Source organism: Mirounga angustirostris, unplaced genomic scaffold (genome assembly GCF_029215605.1).
Source record: "Mirounga angustirostris isolate CCGP_5_RB_7025 unplaced genomic scaffold, mMirAng1.0.hap1 SCAF_2, whole genome shotgun sequence".
Classification (NCBI taxonomy): domain Eukaryota; kingdom Metazoa; phylum Chordata; class Mammalia; order Carnivora; family Phocidae; genus Mirounga; species Mirounga angustirostris.
In genome coordinates this window covers 201,182,199-201,207,530 of record NW_026991710.1, presented here as the reverse complement: position 1 = coordinate 201,207,530, position 25,332 = coordinate 201,182,199, and the positions used below count along the sequence as shown (strand labels likewise).

At 55.0% G+C, this 25,332-nt stretch overlaps 1 protein-coding gene across 1 annotated transcript in view; it reads left to right on the top strand.

The window, feature by feature from the left end:
* Positions 1 to 14,074, top strand: part of KBTBD11 (kelch repeat and BTB domain containing 11) — a 38,021-nt gene extending 23,947 nt beyond the window's left edge. Inside the window, exon 2 of the mRNA XM_045879508.3 lies at positions 7,444 to 14,074. Coding sequence (XP_045735464.3) covers positions 8,267 to 10,279 — 2,013 coding nt within the window. The 5' untranslated portion in view covers positions 7,444 to 8,266 and the 3' untranslated portion in view covers positions 10,280 to 14,074. The remainder of the gene's footprint in view (positions 1 to 7,443) is intronic.
* Positions 14,075 to 25,332: the final 11,258 nt, after the last annotated feature.

The window sequence follows — 25,332 nt, the reverse complement described above, 5'->3', positions numbered from 1 at the left end:
TCCATGATCTGATGGAGAAAGCAGAACAGTATAAATCCATTCAACAAATTTTGACCTAGTTGTCAGACTGGGTTAATGTAAATTTCATCTCTCCACCCTGCTTCACTCCCTCCCAGTGGGCGGTAACTGGGGATGGCCAAGGGTGCGGACACAGAGACCCCCTCCCACCGCGTGGCCCCCAGCACAGCACGCCCCGAGCTGCCCGCGGAGTGGGGGGCGCAGCTCCGCAAAGCGCGGCACCTCGGGCTGGAATCCCAGGTTCCCACCAACCTTCTTGAATTCCTGACCGGCAGGAGGCCGTCCCTGTGGGCTCGGGTGGCCAGCTCATGTGCTGAACAGCTAGAACCATCTCTGGCATTTTTTCTGAGGCCACGTGTTCAACACTCCAGAGATGGGAAAAGGGAAAACTGTGCTGTGGTTTGGGTCTGTTGCTAAAGTTTTTGGTTTATAATTTTTTTTTAAATATTTTATTTATTTATCTGACAGAGAGAGACACAGCAAGAGAGGGAACACAAGCAGGGGGAGTGGGAGAGGGAGAAGCAGGCTCCCCGCGGAGCAGGGAGCCCGATGCAGGGCTCGATCCCAGGACCCTGGGACCATGACCCGAGCTGAAGGCAGCCGCTCAACTGACTGAGCCACCCAGGTGCCCCAAGTTTTTGGTTTTATGAGACTAGTAACTGGCGATTTCTGGGCGTCAAGCATTTTCTCCTTTACCGAATCAAGACCCTGGTGATCGTCCTACTTGTCCTTGTCCATGGTCACGAGCATGAACCGGGAAGTTGCTGTGATGGCGCTGGGGGCTTGTCTGTGCACATGGCTGGGATTGTCAGCGCTCGTTCGGTCCTGGTCCAGACTGTCTGTGATGTTGGCCAGGGTGGGAACCCTCACTGTGCATGCCTCCCGGGGGCAGGCCCTGTGCTGTGCTGAGTTCTTTTTTTTTTTTTTTAAGATTTTTATTTATTTGCGAGAGAGACAATGAGAGACAGAGAACATGAGAGGGAGGAGGGTCAGAGGGAGAAGCAGACTCCCTGCCGAGCAGGGAGCCCGATGCGGGACTCGATCCCGGGACTCCAGGATCATGACCTGAGCCGAAGGCAGTCGCCTAACCAACTGAGCCACCCAGGCGCCCCTGTGCTGAGTTCTTTACAAACGTCCCAGGTAATCCCCAGGGCAGTGCTGTGAGGCAGGTCCTGGTTTTTAGTTAGAAGGACCGCAGTTTCCAGGGATGGGAATCCCACACAAGTTAGCTTATGTTACAAATGGAATGTACGAGCTCACATCCCTCAGAAGTCCCAGGGTGAGGCTGGCTGTAGGCATGGCTCGATCAAAGGGCCTCTCCTTCCATCTCCTAGGTTTTGCTCTGTGAGTTGGCTTCCTTTTCTTCTAGTGAAGACAAGCTTTCCTTTGATTTCTGCTTGCTGACCCACTGAGGCAGGGCCCTTCCTCCTCCTGCATCAGCTGGAAGGCAGCTGCATCAGCACAGCCAGAGACCTGGCCTGAGGCCGTGCTCTGCTGAGCCAGGCCCGGAGCCGGCCGTGTGCTGGGCTGGGCCTGGAGCAAATCTGTAACTTAAAACCCACAACTTTTTATGATTGTAAAAGCATTATATATGCATTTTAGAGAATGTAGAAACTCAGCATGTTGTAGAGAAGATTAGAAAGCCCATCTTTAATCCAACCCCCAGAGACAACCTCCAGTCCCTTTCAAGAGCTGTTTTGGTGAGCAGTCTCCCATCTCATTGGTAAAACTGTAAAGCACGTCATCCCGGTACAGTTTCAGAACTTGGTTTTATGTGGTTTACATGTGGATGTTTTCAGGGTTGTTTTCTCTAGTTTCCCTGGTTAACATCATCCATTCAGTCATCAGTCAAATGTTTACTGGTTGGCTGTCCTTGGAGAGCCCATCACCGTAGCGAGGACAGAATGACTAAGGAAATCTTCCGTCCTGAATTTCACGTTCTAGAGAAGGGGGATGCGCGGCAGACAAGGGGTGATCCTGCGTGGAGCTAATCTCGGACCTTCTCCGGGAACACAGACCGCACCACCTCACAGGGAGTGAGGCAGGCGGTAACCCCAGACGCGGTGCCCCTGCCGGAGCTCGAGAACGAGGCGCGCTGTGGCTCAATGCCCACACAGCTGGCTTGGGGCAGCCAAGGGTCTAAGACACAAACCTGCACGAGGACGCAGGTGTCTTGGACAGATGGCTCACTGCCTCCGTCACCAGCCGTGGACTCTGGACTTGAAGAATAGCTATTATGTAAAGCTTTTATTCGGGAAATTCCCAGTAAGGTTACTTGTTCCCATTATTCCCTGCCAAAGATTCAACCCCCTAAAATTACAGATTGTAACTCCCCTAATAACTCCCACAAAAGGGCTCCAGGCAGGTGCCCGAGCACTGCCGTCTGCTTTATTCTCAGAGCTGGGTGGGGCATCCAGTTTCTAGGACCCTGTGGACGGGCTGCCCTGAGCAACAGACTGGGCTCCAGAGACCGTGTAGGCTTCCGTCCACTGAGCCTGTGGATGCAGCTGAAGTCCCCTCCCTCGCGGTCAGCGCTAGTGATGGACCGATCGCTTCCAGAGGCATCGGGCCTGGAGCTCCCGGGCGTGTGCCCTGGAGCCAGGTTGCTCGTTCCAATTCTGGCCCTGACACTTAGGAGCTGCCTGCTCGCGTCATTGCACGATGCCGGTGAGACTTCCCCACGTCTCATGTCCTCTTCTGCAAAATGCAGCTAATGGAAGCAAGGCCCTCGCACGTTTGTATGATGCTCACCCAGGAGAACCGTGCCGGGGACAGGAGACGTTAGCTGTCACCTTTATTACTCCTGCTGTGTAGTCAGGCTGTGTCACAGTTCATCTGGTCTTTCAGGAATGTCCTTCCTAAAATATAGAATTATAGATTGTAGTCTGGTGGAATAAACTCTAATCAGTGTCACTTGACCTCCTGAAGGGCAGCCACATATTCATCTAATTATCTAATTATCCAGCAAACTCTGTCACCAGCCACCCTGTCATTTCTAAACTACACAGAATGTATTGCCTACATTGGTTTTAGGTTCCTGTTACTCACTGAGTATCTCCATGCTTGAAACCTATTATAAGCCTCTTGCAGGCAGACTCTGGGGCTACCACTTTTCATGTCTCCTGAGATTCCACACACCACCTTGCTTTCGGCAGCCAGACAGGAGTGTTAATGGGCTGCATTTCCAAATGAAGAAGTATTTTGTGAAGGATGCTTCCCCATGGCTGGCTTTGGGCTTTGTAATTTGACCTCCTAAAACTCTGTTCCCTACCGTGAAGGGTACTCAGGAAATGTGAACCAGGCATGGGGGCGAAGAGCATGGGTCAGCCTACAGCCTGGGCGCCCTCCCCACCCACCTGCTCAAGGCCGCCTCCGAAACTGCCAACTCATTTAAATTGGGGCCCGAAGAAGAAATCATCTTGAAAAGCAATATTTGTATGAACAGCTGAAGCAAATCAACACATTCTATAATCAAATCGAATTCCTGAGGTTCCCTACAAGTTCCTAGGACTCTATGGTGGTTCTTGTATTCATGGCTTTCTTTGTTAATGAACCTCACATTGACTATTTGCTGTTTACTGGGAGAACGGTGTCTTTCTGGTGTTGGGGAAGGCACACGGTGGGCACGGTGCAGGTGCTGTCCCAGGGACCCCGGGACCTAACGGGGTGTGGATGGAGATGTATATGGAACAACAGGGTGGGCAGGACGTGGACAACACTGAGGAGGAACTCCTTACGAGCAACAAAATCTGCTACGTGTCGCAGAAGCTCAGATGAGTCTCCTCAGTCTATTAACAAGTATGTTTTTTTAAAAAGCTGACCCTAATAATTTAAAAGAAAGATTCTTTTAAGCAACCTGTGTTACAATGAAGCATATTTAGTTTTAAATAAACTAATATCCACATTAGATACATAAATAGTGTCCACATTAGGAAATCATACAATCATTTTTAAAAATTCCTATTAATAGTCAAGAAATTCATGGAAAGAAACTTTAAAAAATTCTGTTTAGGTATGTATAAGGTCAAGAAGAAATTCATATCCGTCAGGGGGAAATGCCACATAAATTATATTTAAGTAAAACTTGTTCTTACTGAAAGGTTTTCTAACTAGAGTCAAGAAGAAAGCCTGTGAGTGTCAGGCACGTCTCCCCCTGGCGCGTCCCGATATGCCAGGACTCTGTCTTCTCTCTGATGCAGCAACCTCCAAGGTGGTGTTCAGGGCAGCCCCTGATGGTGACCTTCCCCAGGCCACCATTGCTTAGGGAGTTTCAGTTACTTCTAATGACCAAGACGGGCGTCCAAACAGAGTCCTCCAGGAGCCTCTTCGTGGAATTCTGATTCTAGAACCAACCACAAAATGGGGGGGGGACCCTGACTTCCAACCCAGAGAAATTTGACATGAAGCAACTTAGCAGAGTTGCTGATGTCTCAGGACTGTTAATGCCCAATGGGCTGACTCCTCCCCATCAGTTTTAAGGTGAAATCACAGTAATGGTCATTCTGGGGGGAGGAAAGATAGAGCTGTTACTGTTGAGTTTCTTTGACACCGTTTGAAAAAGAAACAATTCTCTGCCTAATGTCCTCATTTCTCCTGTGGAATCTGATCCACCTGTTCTGCAAGGTGGTGGGTGAGACTCACAAGAGGCCAGACACTTGCAGTGCTGGGGACCGTGGCTTCCCTGGTGGAGGGACTGCTGGGGTTGGCCTCCCAGCTCCCAACTCAGCGTCACCGCACCTGACGTCAGAGCGGAAGGCTGCCCCGCATCCCTGACAACGTGTGTGGGGCATTGCCACGGCTGGCTGGACAGGCACAGGGATTCCTGACGTGGTCGCTGGGTGCAGGGCCGGTCGTGGGGCTGAGCTGGGAAGGACTGTCACGGCTCCGTCCCAGGGAGGCTGGTGTGACCGGCTCTAATCGCAGCCCGGGTGCACGGGGCGCCCGGTGAGGAGGCGTCCATGGAGCGGTGTCAAGCCACCTCTGCTGGAAATACCGTGCAAGAGGACACAATTCCAGAACGCTCATGTGTGTTGGTGAGGAAAAGTGGTATCGTCGGAAGAACTCTAGAGGCACGGTTTTCCAGAGAATCGCGTGTTACTCTCGCTGGTTGGCTGGGCTGAGAACCACGTCTGTGTCTTGGAGGACACCAGACCGCGCCAGCGCTCAGACCACCCGCTACCTGGGTTGTGCTGGTTTCTTTGTGGAGCTACAGCCCCTGCTTAATTGTAGTTACAACAACATACTTACCGGCCTGCTTCTGCAGGGCTTTTAAAACAGAGTTCCAAACTTAAGCTTTAAAAACATGTCCTGTTCTATGCCTTTTCTTTCAGTATGATTTACAACGAAGACAACCTTTAGGGCTCAGGTTTTTATTCATTCTAGCAAGTCAAGCCAGCGAAAGAGCCAGGAAGTTCTGGAACCCTTTCTCAGGCCACAAAAAGAAAGAAAACACTAGGTTAGTCCTCTGAGGTCTACGGTCCTGTGCGGTGTACAGAAGTGTTAAAGAACGAGCCTAATAACAGCCAGTTCTCAGATTTTCTGACATTAAGATTCACACATGCGTACGTACCAGCACATGGGCACACGCGTGCTCACACACACACGCACACACACACTTACCCTTCGACCCTCTTCGTCCATTTCTCCCACCCCTGACTCCGACAACCTCTGTTCTCTGTATCTATGAATTTTTGAGTAAGATATGTTAGTGCGCCTTAGTTCTATCAGACTTTCCCTCGAATCCCCTCGCCGACTGAGCAAGCACCGTTCATCCTTGGGACGGTGCCACGCGCTTTGCTTTATCGCGGCTCCGAGCGTCCCAGCATGTTCCACACTCCCTCGCCGTGCACCAGCGTTCACGGCCACCTCGCTGGGCGTGGCGGCTCGGGACAGGATGGACGGCACAGAGACAGCATCGCGGCGGGGCTGGGCCACAGCTGAGTCAACACAGGAGCGCGTTTGTCCTGCTGGCCTCCTCCGCGACCCACGCACCCCTGCAGGCCAGGCTTTCAGCTCACTCAGCCTTTCCTACCCCGGCATTTCCGTGCGTCCTGGACGCTGCCTTGCATACAGTGATGTGCCATGGGAGTTACCGATAAAGATTTCTGGGAGAGAGAGAGGACGGGAGAGGGAGAGAGAATGGAATGTTTTGAATTTCCAACTTGGAAGACGTGTACTGCTAAAATAATGGGAAAGCGTTTTTAGTAACAGCAGAAGGAAGCAGAGGGCAAGCAGGTATATATGCTCAACCCTGAGCATTTATAAGGATCAGGGAACGGTCTTCAGTAGGATAGGCAGAAATCAGGAGATGCTGGGGAAGCTGCTTAAGAATCATCTGTCTCATTTGAGAGGCTAACCCATCCTACCTAATAATGATAAAACTAAGCTGTACTTGGTGTTTTTCTTGCCTCTGTTCTCTTCTTTAGAAAGCTACAACACAATCTGATTCTCCCCTTATGTTCATGGTAAGACTGCTAAGACCCCTTTCAGGCTGGGGAGTCTCAGAAGGTTTTGCCAATTTAGGAAAGATTACATTTTTTTTTTTTTATTTTTTTATTTGACAGAGACAGAGAGAGCAGGAACACAAGCAGGGGGAGTGGGAGAGGGAGAAACAGGCTTCCCGCTGAGCCGGGAGCCCGATGTGGGACTCGATCCCAGGACCCTGGGATCATGACCTGAGCCGAAGGCAGTCGCTTAACCCAACTGAGCCACCCAGGTGCCCTAGGAAAGATTACATTTTAACATTCATCTGCAGGTGCTCACATCTGCCTTCCACATACTTTTTTTTTTTTTTTTCTGCATTGGCCTTTCTTTTGCTGCACATGGGCTATTTGGAGAATTGCTTCTCTGAGGTTTTTCAGAGACACAATTCCAAGAATGAGCAGTTCAAACAGATTTCAGAGTTGAGCCTCCGAGGCCAGCTCCAGAGAAGTGTCCTCAGCTCCCTCTCCAAATATTTGTTTTTGAAACCAACTGGGAAGGACTATAGGAAAACTGTCACATATTAGTAAAATTAATAAGGTTAATTATGCTTTCTCACTGAACGTCCTTTACGCATACATCTCACTAGGTTGAGAATAGGAATTTGTTGACATTTGACTGCTTTATATATTTTTTTCCCATAAAACAAGCAGTTTTGTTTGGGTCAACCCAATGTTTTTAAAGGGCATTGCCTGAATTGGGTTCTCCTTCATGGGCCTCACAAACAGGGCAGGAATAAGGAGAGGGCACTTCTAAAAAATCCCTAAGTTGTTCTGTATATCTTACTCATCAAACTCTCCAGCAGTGAAGAGTCACACTCCCCTTTCCCACCCACTGTGAGCCCCCTAACCTGGCAGTGGTGGGGAGTGTGGTAGACCCCACTGACCCACAATAACCCCGCTGAAAAACGCACACTCAAACACCGTCTCTCTCTCCCACAAACAGGAACAAGAAGAGTGTGCTGACACCATATGGAAACACCTGATGTTCCAACAAAGGAAGAGGCTCCTGACAGATCAGCGAGGAAGGCCAGTTCTCCTGCAGTAATGGTGTTTTTCTAACACCCACCTGGCAAGTGAATTATGGACAACCCCCCCGGGGAGGGGGGTGAACAGTGTGGATGCAGACACATCAGGAGCTGCTGATGCCGGGACAGGAGACTAATAGAAACCCGAATCACAAATGGGAGTCTTAAAAATAAAATCGAGCTCCGTGGGGTGCGCTGCACAGGAAAAGGAGTTAAAACCCGGCTCTTAACTTTAGAGGCAGCCTGCCTTGGGCGGGTTCGTCCTGGGACGCAGCGATGGAACTGATGGGATGAAAGTAAAGTGATGAACACTGGCCCAGAAAGAAAGGGCCTGCCCTGGTTTGTTAGCCGTTGCAGGTAGCTCAGCGCTGCGGAGAAGGAACTGCAGATACCCCGGAGGCCGTGGCGGGGCGGTACCTGCAGGGAGGCATCCGTGCGCCGGCCTGCAGACAAAGCCACGGAGACACCCCCCGCCCCCGGGCACTTGGCTAGCCGGCGCTGACGAGCCTGCCCTTCGGCAGTTCAGCTGAGTGCACGCTGGGCCGACACAGTCCTCCTCGCGGGAGAGGGCAGCGCTGTGTGAGCCAACGGAGCTGTGCACGCAGAAGGGAAACCGGATCGCGCGGGCCAGGAAAAGCCCGCGAAGCTAGAGCCCGAGAGCAGCCCGAGTCAGGGCGCCGTCATGGGGGGCTGCTGAGCGGGGGGCTGGCTGCGGCGGCGGCGGCGAAGGCCAGCGGCCCCATGGAGAACCCGGTGCCCCCCTGCGCCCTCTACCCCAGGGACGACCAGGGCCGCGGGGCCCAGGCCGGGGGCGCCTTTGCGCAGGGCGCGTGCGGCCAGGCCGGGGGCCGGCGCGGCGCTCCCGCGGCTCCGGGAGAGGGCAGCCTGCAGCCGCCCGACGCGCAGACACCCTGCAGGCTCAGCGCGTCGCTGTGCTTCAGCTCCGGGGACGACTCCCCGCCGCAGTCTCGCGCCTCCGCGGCGGAAGGCGCAGCGTCCTCCCCGCCCTCGCGTCGCAGCGGCCAGCTGGTGGTGGAGCGGCAGTGGGAGGTCGGCGGCGCGGGCGCCGCGTCCCCCGCGGAGCCCGGGGAGCCCGAGCCGCGCGCGCCCCCCGAGGATTCCGTGTCGCCGGGAGAGCCCGCGGAACCCGAGCAGCGCGCGTCCCCGGAAGAGCCCGTGTCCCCCGAGGAGCCCGCGTCCTTGGAAGAGCCCGTGTCCCCCGAGGAGCCCGCGGACGCCCCGCCAGTGCCGCCGGGCGTCGGGCCCGCGCACGGGGAGCCCGACCTGGTCATCGAGGTGTCCGGCCGCCGGCTGCGGGCGCACAAGGCGGTGCTGGCGGCGCGCAGCGACTACTTCCGCGCGCGCGCGTCCCGGGACGTGCTGCGGGTGCAGGGCGTGGGCTGGGCGGCGCTGCGGCTGCTCCTGGCCTACGCGTACAGCGGGCGCATGGCGGGCGTGCGGCCCGACAACGTGGCCGAGGTGGTGGCCGGCGCGCGCCGCCTGCAGCTGCCGTGCGCCGTGCAGCGCGCCACCGACGCCGTGGCGCCGCAGCTGAGCCTGGCCAACTGCTACGAGGTGCTGAGCGCGGCCAAGCGGCAGCGACTGGCCGAGCTGCGCGACGCAGCCTACCGCTTCATGAGCGACCACTACCTGGACGTGCTGCGCGAGCCCGCCGTGTTCGGGCGCCTGTCCGGCGCCGAGCGCGACCTGCTGCTGCGCCGCCGCCTGCGCGCCGGCCGGGCCCGCCTGCTGGCCGCCGCGCTCGGACCGGCCGGGGAGCGCGCGGGCAGCCGCCCGCAGAGCCCGTCGGGGGACGCGGAGGGCCGGGGCGACGCCGCCGTCTACTGCCTGCACGAGGCGGCCGGCGAGTGGCGCGAGCTGACGCGGCTGCCCGAGGGCGCGCCGGCGCGGGGCTGCGGGCTGTGCGTGCTCTACAACTACCTCTTCGTGGCCGGCGGCGTGGGGCCTGCGGGTCCCGACGGCCGCGCGCGCCCCTCGGACCAGGTCTTCTGCTACAACCCGGCCACCGACCGCTGGAGCACCGTGCGTCCGCTGCGCCAGGCGCGCTCGCAGCTGCAGCTGCTGGCCCTGGACGGCCACCTGTACGCCGTGGGCGGCGAGTGCCTGCTCAGCGTGGAGCGCTACGACCCGCGCGCCGACCGCTGGGCCGCCGTGGCCCCGCTACCGCGCGGCGCCTTCGCCGTCGCGCACGAAGCCACCACCTGCAACGGCGAGATCTACGTGTCCGGGGGCTCTCTCTTCTACCGCCTGCTCAAGTACGACCCGCGGCGCGACGAGTGGCAGGAGTGCCCGTGCAGCAGCAGTAGGGAGCGTTCCGCGGCCATGGTGGCCCTGGACGGCTTCATCTACCGCTTCGACCTGGGCGGGGGCCGTGGCGACTCGCAGGCGGCGGCCCCGTCGGCCGGAGGCGTCAGCGTGCTCCGCTACCACTGCCTAGCCAAGCAGTGGAGCCGCTGCGCCGCGCACCTGCGCCCCCCGGGCGCGCCGTCCGGCCTGCAGCCCTTCCGCTGCGTGGCGCTGGATGGCACCATCTACTGCGTGAGCCGCGCGGGCACCTGGCGCTTCGTGCCCCCGCAGGACAGCGAGCCCGGCGCGGACGTGGGCGCGGGCGAAGGCGGCAGCTTCGAGCCCGCGCCGCTCCGCGTCCCCTTGGACGCCCGAGGCGCGCTCTTCCCGTTCGTGCTCAACCTGCCCGAGGAGAAGCCAGACCGAGGCGAGGAGGGCGCCGCGTAGGGCGGGGGGGTGCGGGGGGGCACCTCCCTCAGGCACGCCCCCGTGGGCGGAGATCCAACTGGGAGGGGGCCGCGGAGAGAGCCCTGGCGTGGGCGCTGTCCACGCGGACCATTTAAACACTTTGAAGTTGGAAGCTTGTCGCGGGGCCTTGAAGACTTTTTGCAATGCTGTTTTAAGGTCTGCTGCCCTATTCTGCGTTCCTTTTTTGCGCCGCTATGCTTAACGGGGTCAATGGCATGATATGTAAGGTGCGTGCAAATAGGTAACCTTACAAATATGACACGGGATATCTGGGGGAGAAGGAGAAGGAATTGGAAGATTAAGCCTCAGGATCGATGGGTGGGTCCCAGAGGGTGCCCGGGCGTGCTGGGGGTCGGGTGGAGAGTTGGCCAGACGTGAGTCTGCGCAGTAGCTTCCTCGCTCCGCCCGGAGAAGGCCCTGCGCACACAGCTCCGGGCCTCGGAGCCACAGGGGAGACCCGGCCCTAGGCCACCGTGAGCTGTATTGGTGAGCCACTGGAAGAAGGCCACACTTCTGATGGCTTGAGGCTTAAGCTCATTACCCATAGGTAGAGCTCTTAAAACTTTTCTAATTTAGTTAAGAGGCTCATGTCATCCTGTGTTCAAGTGTGGGTTGGGTTAGTTCCCGATTTCGCAAGCATGAAAGGTGGGATCTTTGGTACAATGTGTCTCTTGTCCAGCAAGCGGTGGAAGGATTTCCCCTGCCGAATGCACATGCCACAGAATGGGCCTCACCCCCCTCTCAAGGGCAGCTCCTTCTCACCTTTCAACTGAGATGGGTTACAGATTTTTAAGTTAAAGGGTGTTAATGATTATGTCCGATGTCCTAGTAATGATTTACTCTTACTTCAGAGAGCAGACCATGAGTAGGAAAAGCTGACCCACAAGGATGCTTGTCTATTTTAAAAGGTACCTTCGTCAGGTATCCTATACATGCTCAGCCACCTTCATATTTTATAATGGGCTCAAAGAAATGATTACCCCTCCCCCTCCCCCCAAGAAGAAGGCTAAAACCAGTCTTTTTGACACTTCTAAAGACGAACACGTAGGCACCTTTGGAACCCACTACTTATGATGTTCTATGTATGTATTAGGTAATTCTGACGAGGGAAATTAATTTTTACAAGCATGATGTGGCAGAGTGACAAGAAGCATATTGACATAAGGGAAAATAACATATATTTATAATGTAATTAGCAAGTAAACTACATTTTTCTAATTGAATTCCAAAATACCCTAATAGAATTAACATGAAACTCAGTACTTTGAGAGGTCACGAGCATTAAAAAGAAACCAAATGATTGTTTCTCATTTGTTATAACGTTTACTTTCCAAATAGGTGTAGACAGAGTTTATGATTTATTAAGAATTTAAGGTTAAAGTATATGCTCACAAATAGAGGTAAACTGATCTGGATTCTGAATCCAATCCATTTTTTGATTATAATAGGAAAAGTACACATGAAAGTCACTGGCAGTTAATTAGAGGAAATCATACACCCCTTTCCTACTCTTAACTTCTTAATCCAGTGATGGGGGTTGACGTCTCTGTAGCAGTAGTGGGTCGTTGGGAAATAAGTTACGCTTTTTAAAGAGTCTGTGATTAAGAAAGTTATTGGTTAAGTATGTTTAGAAATGACCAGCTTGCATCTTTGTGCATGTGCTGGAGGAATGGGATTTATGATTTCAGTTAGAGTGTGTTCGGTGATCTGTGTGCTTGCTCATGATTGCTCATGAGCCAAGAGGATATCTTGGCAGCCTGGCTCATCATCTTCTTAGGAAAGAAGGACAGACTTCATATTTCCTGGCCTTCTATAGGAGTAGAATGCAGAAATGGTAGTAGAAAGAGAAGTTAGAGCAAAGGAAACAAATAATGTTCTTTTAAAGAAACGTACGCCTTGTATCGTAGCACATTTTCCTCTAGAATGTTCCTATATTTATGCTAAAGCTTTTATATGAAATGGAACCAGGCTAATATTTTCATTCCTTAAATCTCTAATTCATAAAATACTTTCACTGTGATTTTGCTCGAGAAATCATTCCTGTTCACTGTTTCAAAACAAAATACTGTGGAGATGGGTTTCCAGAGTAGACCCGTCCCCACAGGAGCACCCGGGAAGTGCTGGGTGGCAGGTGCCAAGAGCCTCACCATCACATGCCCAGCTGGAGTTCTGTGTGTTGTTTTATGATTTCATTTAACAAAGGCCAGCCCTGGACATGGGGTCACTCCTGCGGGAACTGGCCTTGGAGCTCCAGGGGCTTGTCCCAGTGGAATACACGAGGAAGCCCAGGGGAACGTAAGGGTAGGCGAAAGGACATAGAAGAATGTGCTTATTTCTAAATGGGAATACCTCAGAGAAGCAAATGCCATGGGGACCACTTTATTTTGCTTTCGGGGCCAGTATTTAGAGTTGTAGCCACAAGGCTTGCACCAGTCGAGCAAGCAGAAACACCAGCCCTCTGGGGCCATGATGTGGAGGATTGCTTGTTGGGGGTGGGGATGTGGGGGGACAGTCCCTGCTGAGACTTGCCCCTGACCGCTGATGTTCCAAGGAGGGGCCTTTGCATGTACAACCTGATGCTCTGATCTGCGTCCAGCACTGTGTAGGAATACCTATTATTATTCACCCGGTGGCTTGTTTTGCTGCAGACATACTCCTGATGATTGATCTGTCAGAGGCAAGTGAACCTAATGTGTGGAGGAGGACCATCCGTAATTCTCATAAAATTAACCCCCGCACACGGACGTTTCCACCTATTCGAAAGAGCAGTGGTCTTGTCGGGGGAGACCGCAGTAGACAGAAAAGCTCCATCCTTTGGTTAGCTGGCAACCTGTTGTCCATCGAGTTTCACTTGAAACCCAAAGACGGGCGCCTGGAGACGTCTTCTTTGCTGTGTTTATTCTTGGTCTTGGGAACAACCCGAGCACCACAGCTGACTCTGGGCAGCTCTCTGGGGCTGGGTTTGGGACTTGCTGATGGGATTTCTGCGTCTCTGGTGGCACCTCTCTCCTTTAAGAGGACTCACAGACTCTGCCGCGCTTTTGCTGCAGTTCAAACCCTTCCTCTTGGGTCTTGCGGCGGGCACTGGACAAATGGAGCCATCGGCCGCATCTGTGTTCGTTCCTGGGGCGGCTTCAGTAACCCTGGCTCGTCCGTGGGTCTCCTGCCTAACTTCCTGTGAGCGTTTCGGAACGGGGTGTGTTTGAGGGTCTTGGCCGTGTTTCCTCAAGCCGGGGGCGTTCCGGCCCCCAAACCAGGGTAGCACCTGCCCCGGCTGGAACGTAAGCAGAAGTGCGCTTGTGTTCTGTCCTATTGTAGATGCTTTGCGAGCCTACAAAATGTATCTGGGCCTTACAGACATCGGCGTTCCTCCTCTTCCTGGTCCTGTGCGATGCTGTTCGCGAGAAGACCACGGAGCCGGGTGCGCCCGCCCTTCTGCCCACCCGCGCGCGCCCTGCACGGGAGGCCCGGGCCCCGCGCGCGGGTGCAGGGCGCGCGGTGAATCGGCGGGCAGCGAGCTGACTGACGCGCAGGCCGGCTGCGCCCTCTTGTGAGGCTGCGGCGCGTCCAGGGCTCTGACGAGCTGCCACCAGACTGCGGGCTGGCGTCGCCTGAAGACACGCCCGCGCCGCTCCAGGCCCGGTTCGGCCCGCGGGCGCTGTGCGCGGGGCAGTGTTTGTTGCCGCGTGGGTCTTCGCACCCGGCGCGCCCGGGAAACCTTGTACGTGTCCGCTTCTGCCGAGATGAAATAAATCCTTGGAGATGCCAGCGCTCCCGCATCTGTGCAGTGTTGCTTCTCTGCCCCCACAAGCCCCCCTTGGCGCCCTCGGCGGGGAGCGTGCTCGCCCGGGCTGGGGAGATCCAGCCCTGCCAGCAGGCCCCGCGGGGCCTCCCCGCCTGTGAATGAGGAGTGTGAAGACTCCCGAGGGAAGTAGTCAAGCATTAGCGCGGGGGGCTCTTCGAACTTACAAGGTGCCTCTCACCTGTCCCCTCCGCCCACAGGTGGTGGCGCGGGGTGGTTTCCATGCCACCCACGCCCTTGGGTCTCATGCCCCTTTAGCTGCTACAAAAGGGGAAAGCTGTAGACCCAAACATTTCCCTTTACAGTTTGCACTCCCCGTGAGCACGGACCTCTGTCATGGTTAATTTGGAAGGGTTCTTTAAGAAATTATTTCTTTGCCTCGTGAAAATATTGCCTCTTGGGGCGGGCGTTGGGGGCTGGGGATGACGCTCAAAGAGCATCCTTAGGCCAGAGTGGACGCAGGAGCTCCCCGACCAGTTTGCTATTTCTAGTTTCCTTATGGCTTTTTTTTTTTTTTTCCCCAGCAAAAATGGAATTTAATCTGAACTTTTCCGCAGCTGCAACTTTCCCCCCTGAGTTTTGGGATTTTGATAATAGATTGGAATGATTTTCTTGGCCTTTCACATCTTTTAGATTAGATGTAATGCCACAAAACACATGGGCTTTGCAGACCGAGGTGATGAACTTTATAACAAAAGTTGGGGCACATGGAGGATACGGGAAAAGCTCACATTGTTAGTCTAAGATTCTCGCCCCATGAGAAAGGAGGATTTCTTAAAACCATTTCCAAGAGATGAAATGAAATCTGTTTTTGCAAAGGAGAGTTCATTGTGCTCAAATCTTTAGAGACCACAATGGCCCATTGAGGACTTTCCTTGGGGACCCGTTTTGCCAGTGGCCGGTGGCCCTGCCCTTTGGTGCTAACACGACAGTGACCTGGGCCCTGGGATGCTTTAGACTGATCTACTGGCTCTGAGCAGATGCTTCCAAACATTCCAGCAACAGAAAGTAAGCAGCTGGATGCCCACAGCCATATCCCAAGGAAGTCAGGCTATATACGCACATTACTGGGTGTTTCAGAGGGTGGGAATCCCTCATTGACAGCTGATCACTGACAATTGGTCATTAAACTCTGTAAAGCTGACCTCTGGTGCTGGCTGGAACTCGGCAGAAAAAGCACAGTGGCAGGAGGTCATCTGCAGTTCATTTCGAGTTGCAGTTCTGTCCCCTGCTGACGGAACGTGTGGGACACTTGCTTATTTGCAGACTCGGGATGGAAACACCCGTCCGAATGCTTATGCGGGACGCCGTGTGCAAATCCCGGCCACAGGCGCCCCTGGGTCAGGGCTTCTCAAACCTCAGAGTCTGGGAGAGTCACTTTGGGAACTCCTGAAAATGCGAATTCCTAGGTCCCGACGTGAGAGATGCCCATTTAGGATGTCTTTGATGGAGCCAGGGGTTTGTGTTTTAACGACCTCCACCATACTTCAGGTGCTCGTGGTGGGGTGGCTTGGGGCCTGACCCGTGAGATGTGGGGCCCAGGTCCCTATAGAGCTGTCCTCCCTGCTGACACGTCTCCCCGGCTGGCCCCTCGACCCCCACCTGTCGTGGCAGACGTCACCTGTGCGGTTACATTTGGATGGCCCCGGAGAGGTTGTGTTCATCACAAACCGCGTGTGGGGGACAAAGGCTCCAAGAAAGCGCTTTTTATTATAACCCCTTTATAGTCGGGTAAGGGAATCCCGAAAAGTTAGCAAGGCTTGCGATGTCCAAAGCCCGTGACCTTGGGCTGGGAAATCAGAGGCAATTTCTGCACCTGAGGACATCAGGGACCCTTCCTGGCAGGCACAGTTTGTGCCGCTTCTGGCCTTGGAGGTAACACAGAACCCAGTAGTCCCATATGCCCCCCTCCACATGCACAGCCTCCCCAACCGCACCCCCACTACAGCATCCCCCCCGGACGGTGCATTTGGCACCACTGATGAGCCCGCGTAGACAACTGTCATCCCCCAGAGTCCACAGTCTACATCAGGGTCGCTGCTGGTGGTGCATGCTCTGTGGGTTTGCACGAATGTGTGAGGACATGTACCCACCGTGACAGGGTCACACGGAGTGGTCTCACTGCCCGAAACCCTCTGTGCCCCGCCTGCTCGTCCCTCCTTCTCGATCCTCCACCCTCCCTCTCCGTCCTCCACCCTCCCTCTCCGTCCTCCACCCTCCCTCTCCGTCCTCTACCCTCCCTCTCTGTCCTCCACCCTCCCTCTCCGTCCTCAAACCCCTCTCCATTCTTAGCCCTCCATCTCCATCCTCAACCCTCCCCCTCCATCCTCAACTCTCCTTCTCCATCCTCAACACCCCTCTCCATCCTCAACCCCCCTCTCCATCCTCAGCTCTCCCTCTCCATCCTCAACCCTCCCTCTCCATCCTCCACCCTCCTTCTCCATCCTCCACCCTCCCTCTCCATCCTCATGCCTCCATATCCATCCTCAGCTCTCCCTCTCCATCCTCAGCTCTCCCTCTCCATCCTCCACCCTCCCTCTCCATTATCCACCCTCCCTCTCCATCCTCAGCCCTCCCTCTCCATCCTCAACCCCCCTCTCCATCCTCAACCCTGCCTCTCCATCCTCAATCCTCCCTCTCCATCCTCAACCCTGCCTCTCCATCCTCAATCCTCCCTCTCCATCCTCACCCCTTCCTCTCCATCCTCAATCCTCCCTCTCCATCCTCACCCCTCCCTCTCCATCCTCAACCCTCCCTCTCTAACCTCAACCCTCCCTCTCCATCCTCATCCCTCCATATCCATCCTCAACCCTCCTCTCCATCCCCAACCCTCCTCTTCATCCTCAACCCTCCCTCTTCAACCTCAACCCTCCCTCTCCATCCTCATCCCTCCCTCTCCATCCTCAACCCTCCCTCTCCATCCTCAATCCTCCCTCTCCATCCTCATCCCTCCATATCCATCCTCAACCTTCCCTCTCCATCCTCAGTCCTCCCTCTCCATCTTCAACCCCCCTCTCCATCCTCAACCCTCCTCTCCATCCCCAACCCTCCTCTCCATCCTCAATCCTCCCTCTCCAACCTCAACCCTCCCTCTCCATCCTCATCCCTCCCTCTCCATCCTCAACCCCCCTCTCCATCCTCAATCCTCCCTCTCCATCCTCAACTCCCCTCTCCATCCTCAACCCTGCCTCTCCATCCTCAATCCTCCCTCTCCATCCTCACCCCTCCCTCTCCATCCTCACCCCTCCCTCTCCATCCTCACCCCTCCCTCTCCAACCTCAACCCTCCCTCTCCATCCTCATCCCTCCATATCCATCCTCAACGCTCCTCTCCATCCCCAACCCTCCTCTCCATCCTCAATCCTCCCTCTCCATCCTCACCCCTCCCTCTCCATCCTCACCCCTCCCTCTCCATCCTCAACCCTCCCTCTCCAACCTCAACCCTCCCTCTCCATCCCCATCCCTCCATATCCATCCTCAACGCTCCTCTCCATCCCCAACCCTCCTCTTCATCCTCAATCCTCCCTCTTCAACCTCAACCCTCCCTCTCCATCCTCATCCCTCCATATCCATCCTCAACCCTCCCTCTCCATCCTCAATCCTCCCTCTCCAACCTCAACCCTCCCTCTCCATCCTCAATCCTCCCTCTCCAACCTCAACCCTTCCTCTCCATCCTCAATCCTCCCTCTCCATCCTCACCCCTCCCTCTCCATCCTCACCCCTCCCTCTCCATCCTCAGCCCTCCCTCTCCAACCTCAACCCTCCCTCTCCATCCTCATCCCTCCATATCCATCCTCAACCCTCCTCTCCATCCCCAACCCTCCTCTCCAACCTCAACCCTCCGTCTCCATCCTCATCCTTCCATATCCATCCTCAGCCCTCCCTCTCCATCCTCAATCCTCCCTCTCCATCCTCAACCCTCCCTCTCCATCCCCAACCACCCTCTCCATCCTCATTCGCTGGCAGCCACTCATCTCTTTACTGTGTCCATAGTTTTGCCTTTCCAGAAAGTCACAGAGTTGGAATCACAGAGTAAGTAGCCTTCAGACTGGCTTCTTCCACTGGGTGATGTGCATTTAAGGTTCCTCCATGTCCTCATGGTTGAATAGCTCATTTCTTTTTAGTGTTAAACACTATTCCATGGTCTGAACATACCACAGTTTCTTCATCCATCTGCTAAAGGACAAAGCTTGCTTCCAAGCTTTGGCAGTTATGGATAAAGTGTGCAGGTTTTTGTGTGGACATAAGTTTTCAATTTATGTATTATTTTAAGATCAACTTTATTAACATACAATTTACACACAACCAAATACCCTCATTTTCAGTACACAGTTCAATGACTTCTGACAAAATACATTGGTTTGTGGATATAGGTGTCCATGGAGTTACACTACAAAATACGGAGCAGCTCCTTGCCTGAGACTTCCCTCTGACGCCTTTGCTGCCCGACCCCACACCCTGGCTCGGGGAGGTCACCGTCCTGCCTTTGTCACTATAGATCAGTTTCGTAAACATGGAAACATACAGCATTTGCTTTTTTTCTGTCGTCCTGTTTTTTCCACTCAGCGCAATGTTTTTGAGATCCATCTATGTTTTGTGTATCAGTCATTCTCTTTTGTTTTGTTTTGTTTTTTTGTAAGTTCTTTTTGGAAGGTTGTTTCTCAAAGTGGGTGAAACAAACAGCTCTCATGGAGTGAACGTCCACAGGCAGATGCCACACTGGGCAGCTCACTCACATTATCTCGTTCACGCCTCACAGACATTCTGTAGGGTTGGCATATTACGGTCCCCAAGGTGACACTCACGTGGCAAGGCCATTTTAGAGCCACCTGACTTCTGCAGATTAGGAAAGCTGCCCTTTACAGGGGGAGCCCCCACGGGCCACCTGCCCAGGACAGCCTGCCCACCTGCATACCACAGCCCCCCACGGTCTGGGCAGCCCTGGACACGTTCATCAGTTCTCCGTGCTTCGGCCTCCTCCCTGCAAAATGGGGAGCCAGAGAACGGGAGCAATTGTCCTGCTGTTGGCTCCCGTCTGAGCTGTGACGGTAGGGTGAGGATTTTCGCTGGAGCTTCACTGACCATTCAGTCATTCAACAACCACTTCTGTATCTTCTGAGGGTTAGCCCTGAGCTCTGGGCTGCCCTGGCTGCCCCTCCAGTAACACAGGGCCGAGTGCCCACTAGCCTGAGGTGGACAGGACACAGGGGCCGGGGCTGGCTCCACCAGGACCCCCTTGTCCTCCCGTTCGTGGGGGTTCCCTTCTTGTCCCTGCCCTGGCCCATCGGAGGCCCTTCTGTGCCCTGCACGGCCTCTGTCCGGTGGCCTGGAGGCCCTGCTCCCTCCCTGGGCGGAGAGCGTGCACACCCCACCGCTCCCCTCCAGGGCGTGCGCACCCCAGGGGCACCAGCCAACCCCGCACTGCACGGGGCACCCGGCCAGGCTCCACAGAGGCGGCTGGGCCTGAGCGTTCAGGCCTCTGGCGGCCTTCGTGCGGGCTTGCAGCTCCCCGCCCAACACCCGGGACCAGCCCCCCTGCCACTGTTAGAGCTTCACTGGTGCTGAATGGAAAGGCTGGGCGAGCAAGGATTTTAAACATCAGCAGAGAAGGTGAACCTGAGCCTCAGCTGTGGTCACACTGAGCGCCTGTCCGAGGGACGCCCCTCCTGGGAGGGCACTCACCGTCCCCTCAGGCTCCCCAGTAGCGTGCCCACACCCCTGCCTGGCCCAGGGGCTCCACGGTCCAGCCCCCACCAAGTCCTGTGTGGCTCCTCCCTGCCTTTCCTCTCGTTTCCAGGCATTCTGGCGATCTTGCTGTCCCCCACACAGCGCTGACACTGGGGTCCCCTCTGCCTGGACCTCTGTCCCCTGGTCTCCCTGGGGCTCCTGGCCTCTGTCATCCCCCGTCTCCCTCAGAAGGCCTCTGACAGCTGCCTGCCCCCCGTCCCCTCCATCCTGGCTGTGGTCTCCTCACTGGGAAGGCTTTGCTTTCTTTGACGCTTTTTATTAGCATCTAGTTAGAGCTTTGTGATTGTGTCTTTATCATGATCCCGTGAATCAGGTCTTCCCTGTAATTATTCAGGGTGGGCATGTCTGTCGGTCATCCTCACTGGAGCGAGCCCGTCTTACCTTCCCCTGCCTGGGTCGCGGGCTCTCCGTCAGCACCTGCACCCGCAAGACCCCCGAGGAGTGGGTGGGGAGCCCTGCAGGAGGGCGCGGGCGTGAGCAGACAGCTTGTCACTGAGGACGCCTGCCAGACGGAGGAGACACACTCTGCGCCATCAGACTCATCCCTGAGCCAGCTGTTCTATATTTCTCTATCAATATTCCTTTCAGGGCAGTTTTTATTTATGTTTAGTTGTTTTATTTTATTTTTCATCACGGCAAGTGCTCTCCTTCATCCCCCTCCTCTATTTCTACTGTCCCACCGCCCCTCCCCTCTGGGGACCCGCAGTGTGTTCTCTGTTGTTAAGGGTCTGTTTCTTGGTTTGTCTCCTTTTCTCCCTTGGCTTGTTTGTTTTGCTTCTTAAACTGCCACACATGAGTGAGATTGTCAGGGCGATTTGTCAGCAGTGTGTGAGCAGTTAGAGGCTCGCAGGCAGCCTGTAGGAGAACCTGCCCCAAACCCAACTGCATCAGATAACGTGCTCCTGTCTTCGTCTAGCGGGTTGCTCTTCCCTTACCCCAGTTCTCCATGTCTGGCTCAGGCACCTGCGCTCCCTGAGGGGCAGGGCTGTGCACCCCAGAGCTCGGATTTCCTGCTCCGTCCTGGTGGTGCCGCGTGGCCCAGGCTGAGCCTCGGCGCTCCGCCGACGGGAGGTTGCGTGTCCCCGGTGTGTCCCGTCGCGTGCAGATACGCAGAGTTCAGTGTTCAGGGTGTGTGTTTAATCGACCTTGATCTTTTCTCACTGTCTTCCCACGTTTAAAAAGAACTGCCTCTGTTGCTTTGTGTTGGTCCCGTGACTGCCGACCGCCGGCCAGTTCTCTGTGGCACGTCGCGAGCCATCTTTGTCTCGCCCGCCGCTGCGACTTCTCCCCCATGGAGCAGCTGTCCGGTCCAGTGACTCGCCTCCCCGGGCTGGAAGTGGGGACGGAGTTGCCCCCGACCCTGCAGCCGGGATGGCGCCTTGCCGGGCTCTGAGACCGGATGTACCTTTGCACCTGCAGATTCTGGGTGAGTGAGCGTCGGGGTCTGCTGTCTGATCCCGAGGGTCTGCGATGTGGATGGGCCACGTCCGTACCAGCTGCGGTGTGGACAGCAGTATGGGGCAGGCTGCTCGTGGCTCTGTTGGCGGCTACCCCGGCATCCGGGCCTGGTCTCCGCCCTCCTGGGCGTGCTCCCCTGCTCGCCATCTCTGCCTAAGCCACACAGACCGGGCCAGTGCTTACCTAGCCGTCCTCCCGGGAGGAGCCCCCTCAGGGCTCCCACGCGGCAGAACGGTCCGTACACTCGGTCCGTGGCCCAGGGGGGATCTCGACCCCCTGCCCCTCGAGTGGGGGCATTTCTGCACGGCGGTGGCATCCTGCCCGTCAGCGCTGGGCACCCCGTGTCCACCCACCTCCTCCCCAGCGCTTGTTTTTATGCGCCTTTCCCGTGTCTGACCACCGGGCGGGAGAGTAGGACCTCCTGTTTTAATGTGCTTTTCTCTGACAATTAGGGGACTGAGAACCCCTTGTTTATCTCGGTTAACTGCCCACTTCTGTGACCGGTTTACCTTCTTTATATATTTTTCTTTGTTTTATAATCTCTTGTAGACTTGAGATACTGCCTTTTTGCTTATTTTAGAGGTTTGAAGTGTGTTCCCTCACCTGTGAGCATTTTGTGGGGGGTGTGGGGATCTTTTATTGAATAGTAATCTAATCCTTAACTTGAATGTCAAATCCATTAATTTTTTTTTCTTGATGGTTTGTTTTTTGGGAATTAATTTTTAGCGGTTTAACAAATAGCATGTTTCGTATTTGTTTATATAATGTATAAATTCTCTAATCTCTCGATATATTATTGTCAAGTTCTTTTTTATAAACAGGACTATGAACACGTACTAAACTCTACATTGAAACTCGTTTTTCTGATGCATGCAGCTGTATGAACCCACATTCAAGTCCGTCACACGAGTACACAAGCAGGAGGGTGCCGTGTGCTAAAATGCACAGTTAGAGGTTGTTAGCTTGTAACGGGGGCGCGTGCGTGTAAGCCCAGGTGCGCCCGAGGAAGTGAAGGAAAGGTTGCATAAGAAGATGAATCCTTTTCTCCCACTCAGAGGTGTAAAATGCACAGTTTCAAAACATGAATGTAAGCCTTAAATTCATCAGAATATGGCATATGCTTACACTTACCTATGGCCCTAAAAAACGAAAGCAGATATAAGGAAAGAGAATACAAATTGGAAGATAAGCAAGACCACCGCCCCAGTGATGACGAATGGTGGTGCTGACTTGGGACGTAATACTCGAGACGTGGCAACCGTGAGATCAGGTGTCCCCGCAAGACCTAAGATGCAATAAATAGCACAAGGCACACGAAAGGTCTTCGTGAATCACACAGCACACAGGTCCTGTCCTCCACAATGCATAGGGCCAATATCACCACGTTCCCCCAAACCTGTGAAATGAACTCCGTCTTTAGACTCAATTAGCATGTTCGTAAAATGTAGGTGAAGTATAAACCGTCACCGACAACAGGGGACCGCAAACTAACGTTTGCACCTTTACAAACTTGATCACTATCACTTCAAGCCCCACTAAGCCTTTGGCTTGTATTCATGCGAATTAGCGTGGAGATTTCCGGATCAGGAATTCGGTTTGCGGGGAAGCAGGCTTCTGGTCACTGGTCACGCGCCTGTGTTCTTAATCAGTGTGGCCCGGAGACACCTCAGGCCACTGCCCCTCCCCCGTCAAAGGCATGGTGTGAGCGCCGGGGTTTCCAGCCTTCGAGGCATGTCAAACACAGCCTCATCACCTAACATTTTGGGCATCAGGTTGTATTGTCACTACCGACGGTCCAGGGGGAGTCTGTGCAGAGGTGGTGGTGTTTTCACGGCACTGAGGGACGAGGGGCGGGGAGGAGTGGGCACCAGGGACTGACCACAGAGGCCCGGCCAGTGTGAACGCGGGAGTGACTGAGTTAGGGCCCCGCCCTCTGTAAGGACTGGGACTCAGAGGTCCTTCCTCATGGTTCCCCCTCAGAGGAATGGCCCGGGGTCCTTGGGGACCATGCTCCTGGGTTGTGGCAGGTGCGTAGACGTCCCAGGGGGCAGGAAGCATTCCCAGTTCTGAGCGCTTTCCAGTAAATGCTCTAGGCAGGTGTAGGCTGAACGGCGAGTTCTCCTGGCAGCTCCCCGCGTCTCACGGGGTTTTCATGGGTCCGGGACTCTCCCAGGACCCAGCCCTGCGGGCTCACGGCTGTGTGGGGTTCCGCCCAGGGTCCCAGTGCCCCGGGTTTGGGTGGAGTCATCACCTGCCCAGAGTTCTGCAGTTCCCAGGCTAATTGAGGAGTGGGATTGAAATGTAGATCCTCTTATTTCTCTATGAATTACATGTTCACCTTTGTGATATGTTCTGAAGATATTCCCTCCTGCTTCCGGGGCCTAACCTGGAAACACGCTAAAATCCGAGCAGTGAAGATGTCATTGAGCTCATGTACACAAGCAGTCTGAGAAAACATGTTTTAAAGCATCAAAACACACATCCTGTCCTTCAGCACGTCCAGCGTGGTCAAGCAGCTCAGGAGTACTTCACGGGCCGCAGCTGCCCCGTCTCCCCTTGGGTTTTTAGGCAACAGGCCCTCTGGAATAAGGGGGAGGAACTGGACATAAAGTCTAGTGCGGGAGCAGCGCCGCTTCCCCCCAGACGGCCTTCCCAGGACCTCCGTCGGCTCAAGAGCTGCCCCAAGGGTGGTTGCTGTTTGGAAAATGTTTGTACTCTTCAAAACGTTCGGTGATTTTTCTGATTCGAGGGGTAACTCCGTCTGACTCACAGCCCGAGGGGGTCACGTGCTGCTCTGCAATCAGCGATCCTGTCCGTCCGTCTGCCCGTCCAGCCGGGAGAGGGAGCGTGGAGTGCGCTGTGGGGTGCACGCCCCCCCAGCCCCCCACGGGACGGATGCCCCCGCGGGGCCAGAATGAGCACACAGGCCTGGTTTCCATAGTTCCCATCTGGCGGCAGAGCCCTGCCAACTCCTTGGACACAGGATTACCAACAATGGGTGAACAGCCAGCTTTCAGAGGCGGCGGGCACCGCACTGCACCAAGTCTCCGCGCTCGGGGGGATGGACGAGGCCTTGGCAGCGACCGCCTGTCTGCTGTGGGCGCTTTCCCGGCTCTTCTGCCCTCGCTTCCTTTTCCTGGAAGGATTTCATACGTGATATCACTGACTTCCCAGGCGGTGTTCTGTGCACAAGATGCTTTCTCCCCTTGTCTTGCTTGTCACAGATTAGCCTCTGTGAATCCTGGGAACAGGGACACAGACGGCTCAGTGTCCATTGTCTGTGTGTGTGTGTGTGTGTGTGTGTGTGAAAGTCCCGCGGACAAAGGCCCTTTCTCTCCGCGGGCCCTGCTCTGAATCTCCCCTCTGTCCCCTCCTCCTGGCGGGCGGCTATCCAGGAACAAACGGGAAGTCTCGTGGTGACTGACCTCTGCTGCCCAAGGAGGTCCTTGCATTGGAGCAAAGAACGTTTATTGTTAATCCCTTACCATTTTTGTTGACGATCAAAGAGTTTTCTTTGATGTTGCTTGCTGTATTCTTCTCAAAAGAGGTCCAGGTATGTGCGAGTGATTTGTAACTAGAGACACAGAAGTCTTTGATTCCCGGCCCTGAAGGACGGATGCCCCCATCCCCCTCTGTTTCTGTCTCTCTCTGTCTCTCTGTCTCTGTCTCTGTCTTGGTCTCTAGCTCTCTTTCTCTGTCTAGTTATTGATCATTTACTTGGCACAATTCAAAGGCCTCTGTGCTTGGTTTTAATGCGTCCGAGATTCGGGTTCCCGGAGGGAGAGATGACAGAACAGCATCGTAGCTGTGACTTCAGCAGACGAGGAGTCTGTGTCCTGGGGGAGTTGAGGAGGAGAAGATGCAGAGCCACCGCTGGGTTGGGGGGGGTGGCACAGATGTGAGGACGCCCAGGGCAGTGATCGGGGCCAGGACGGACAGGACAGGGCCTGAGAGTCAGGGGAGGCTGCCCTGAAACCCCTTAGATTGTTAACCAAATTGGAAGGAATTAGCAATTACAAGGTAAG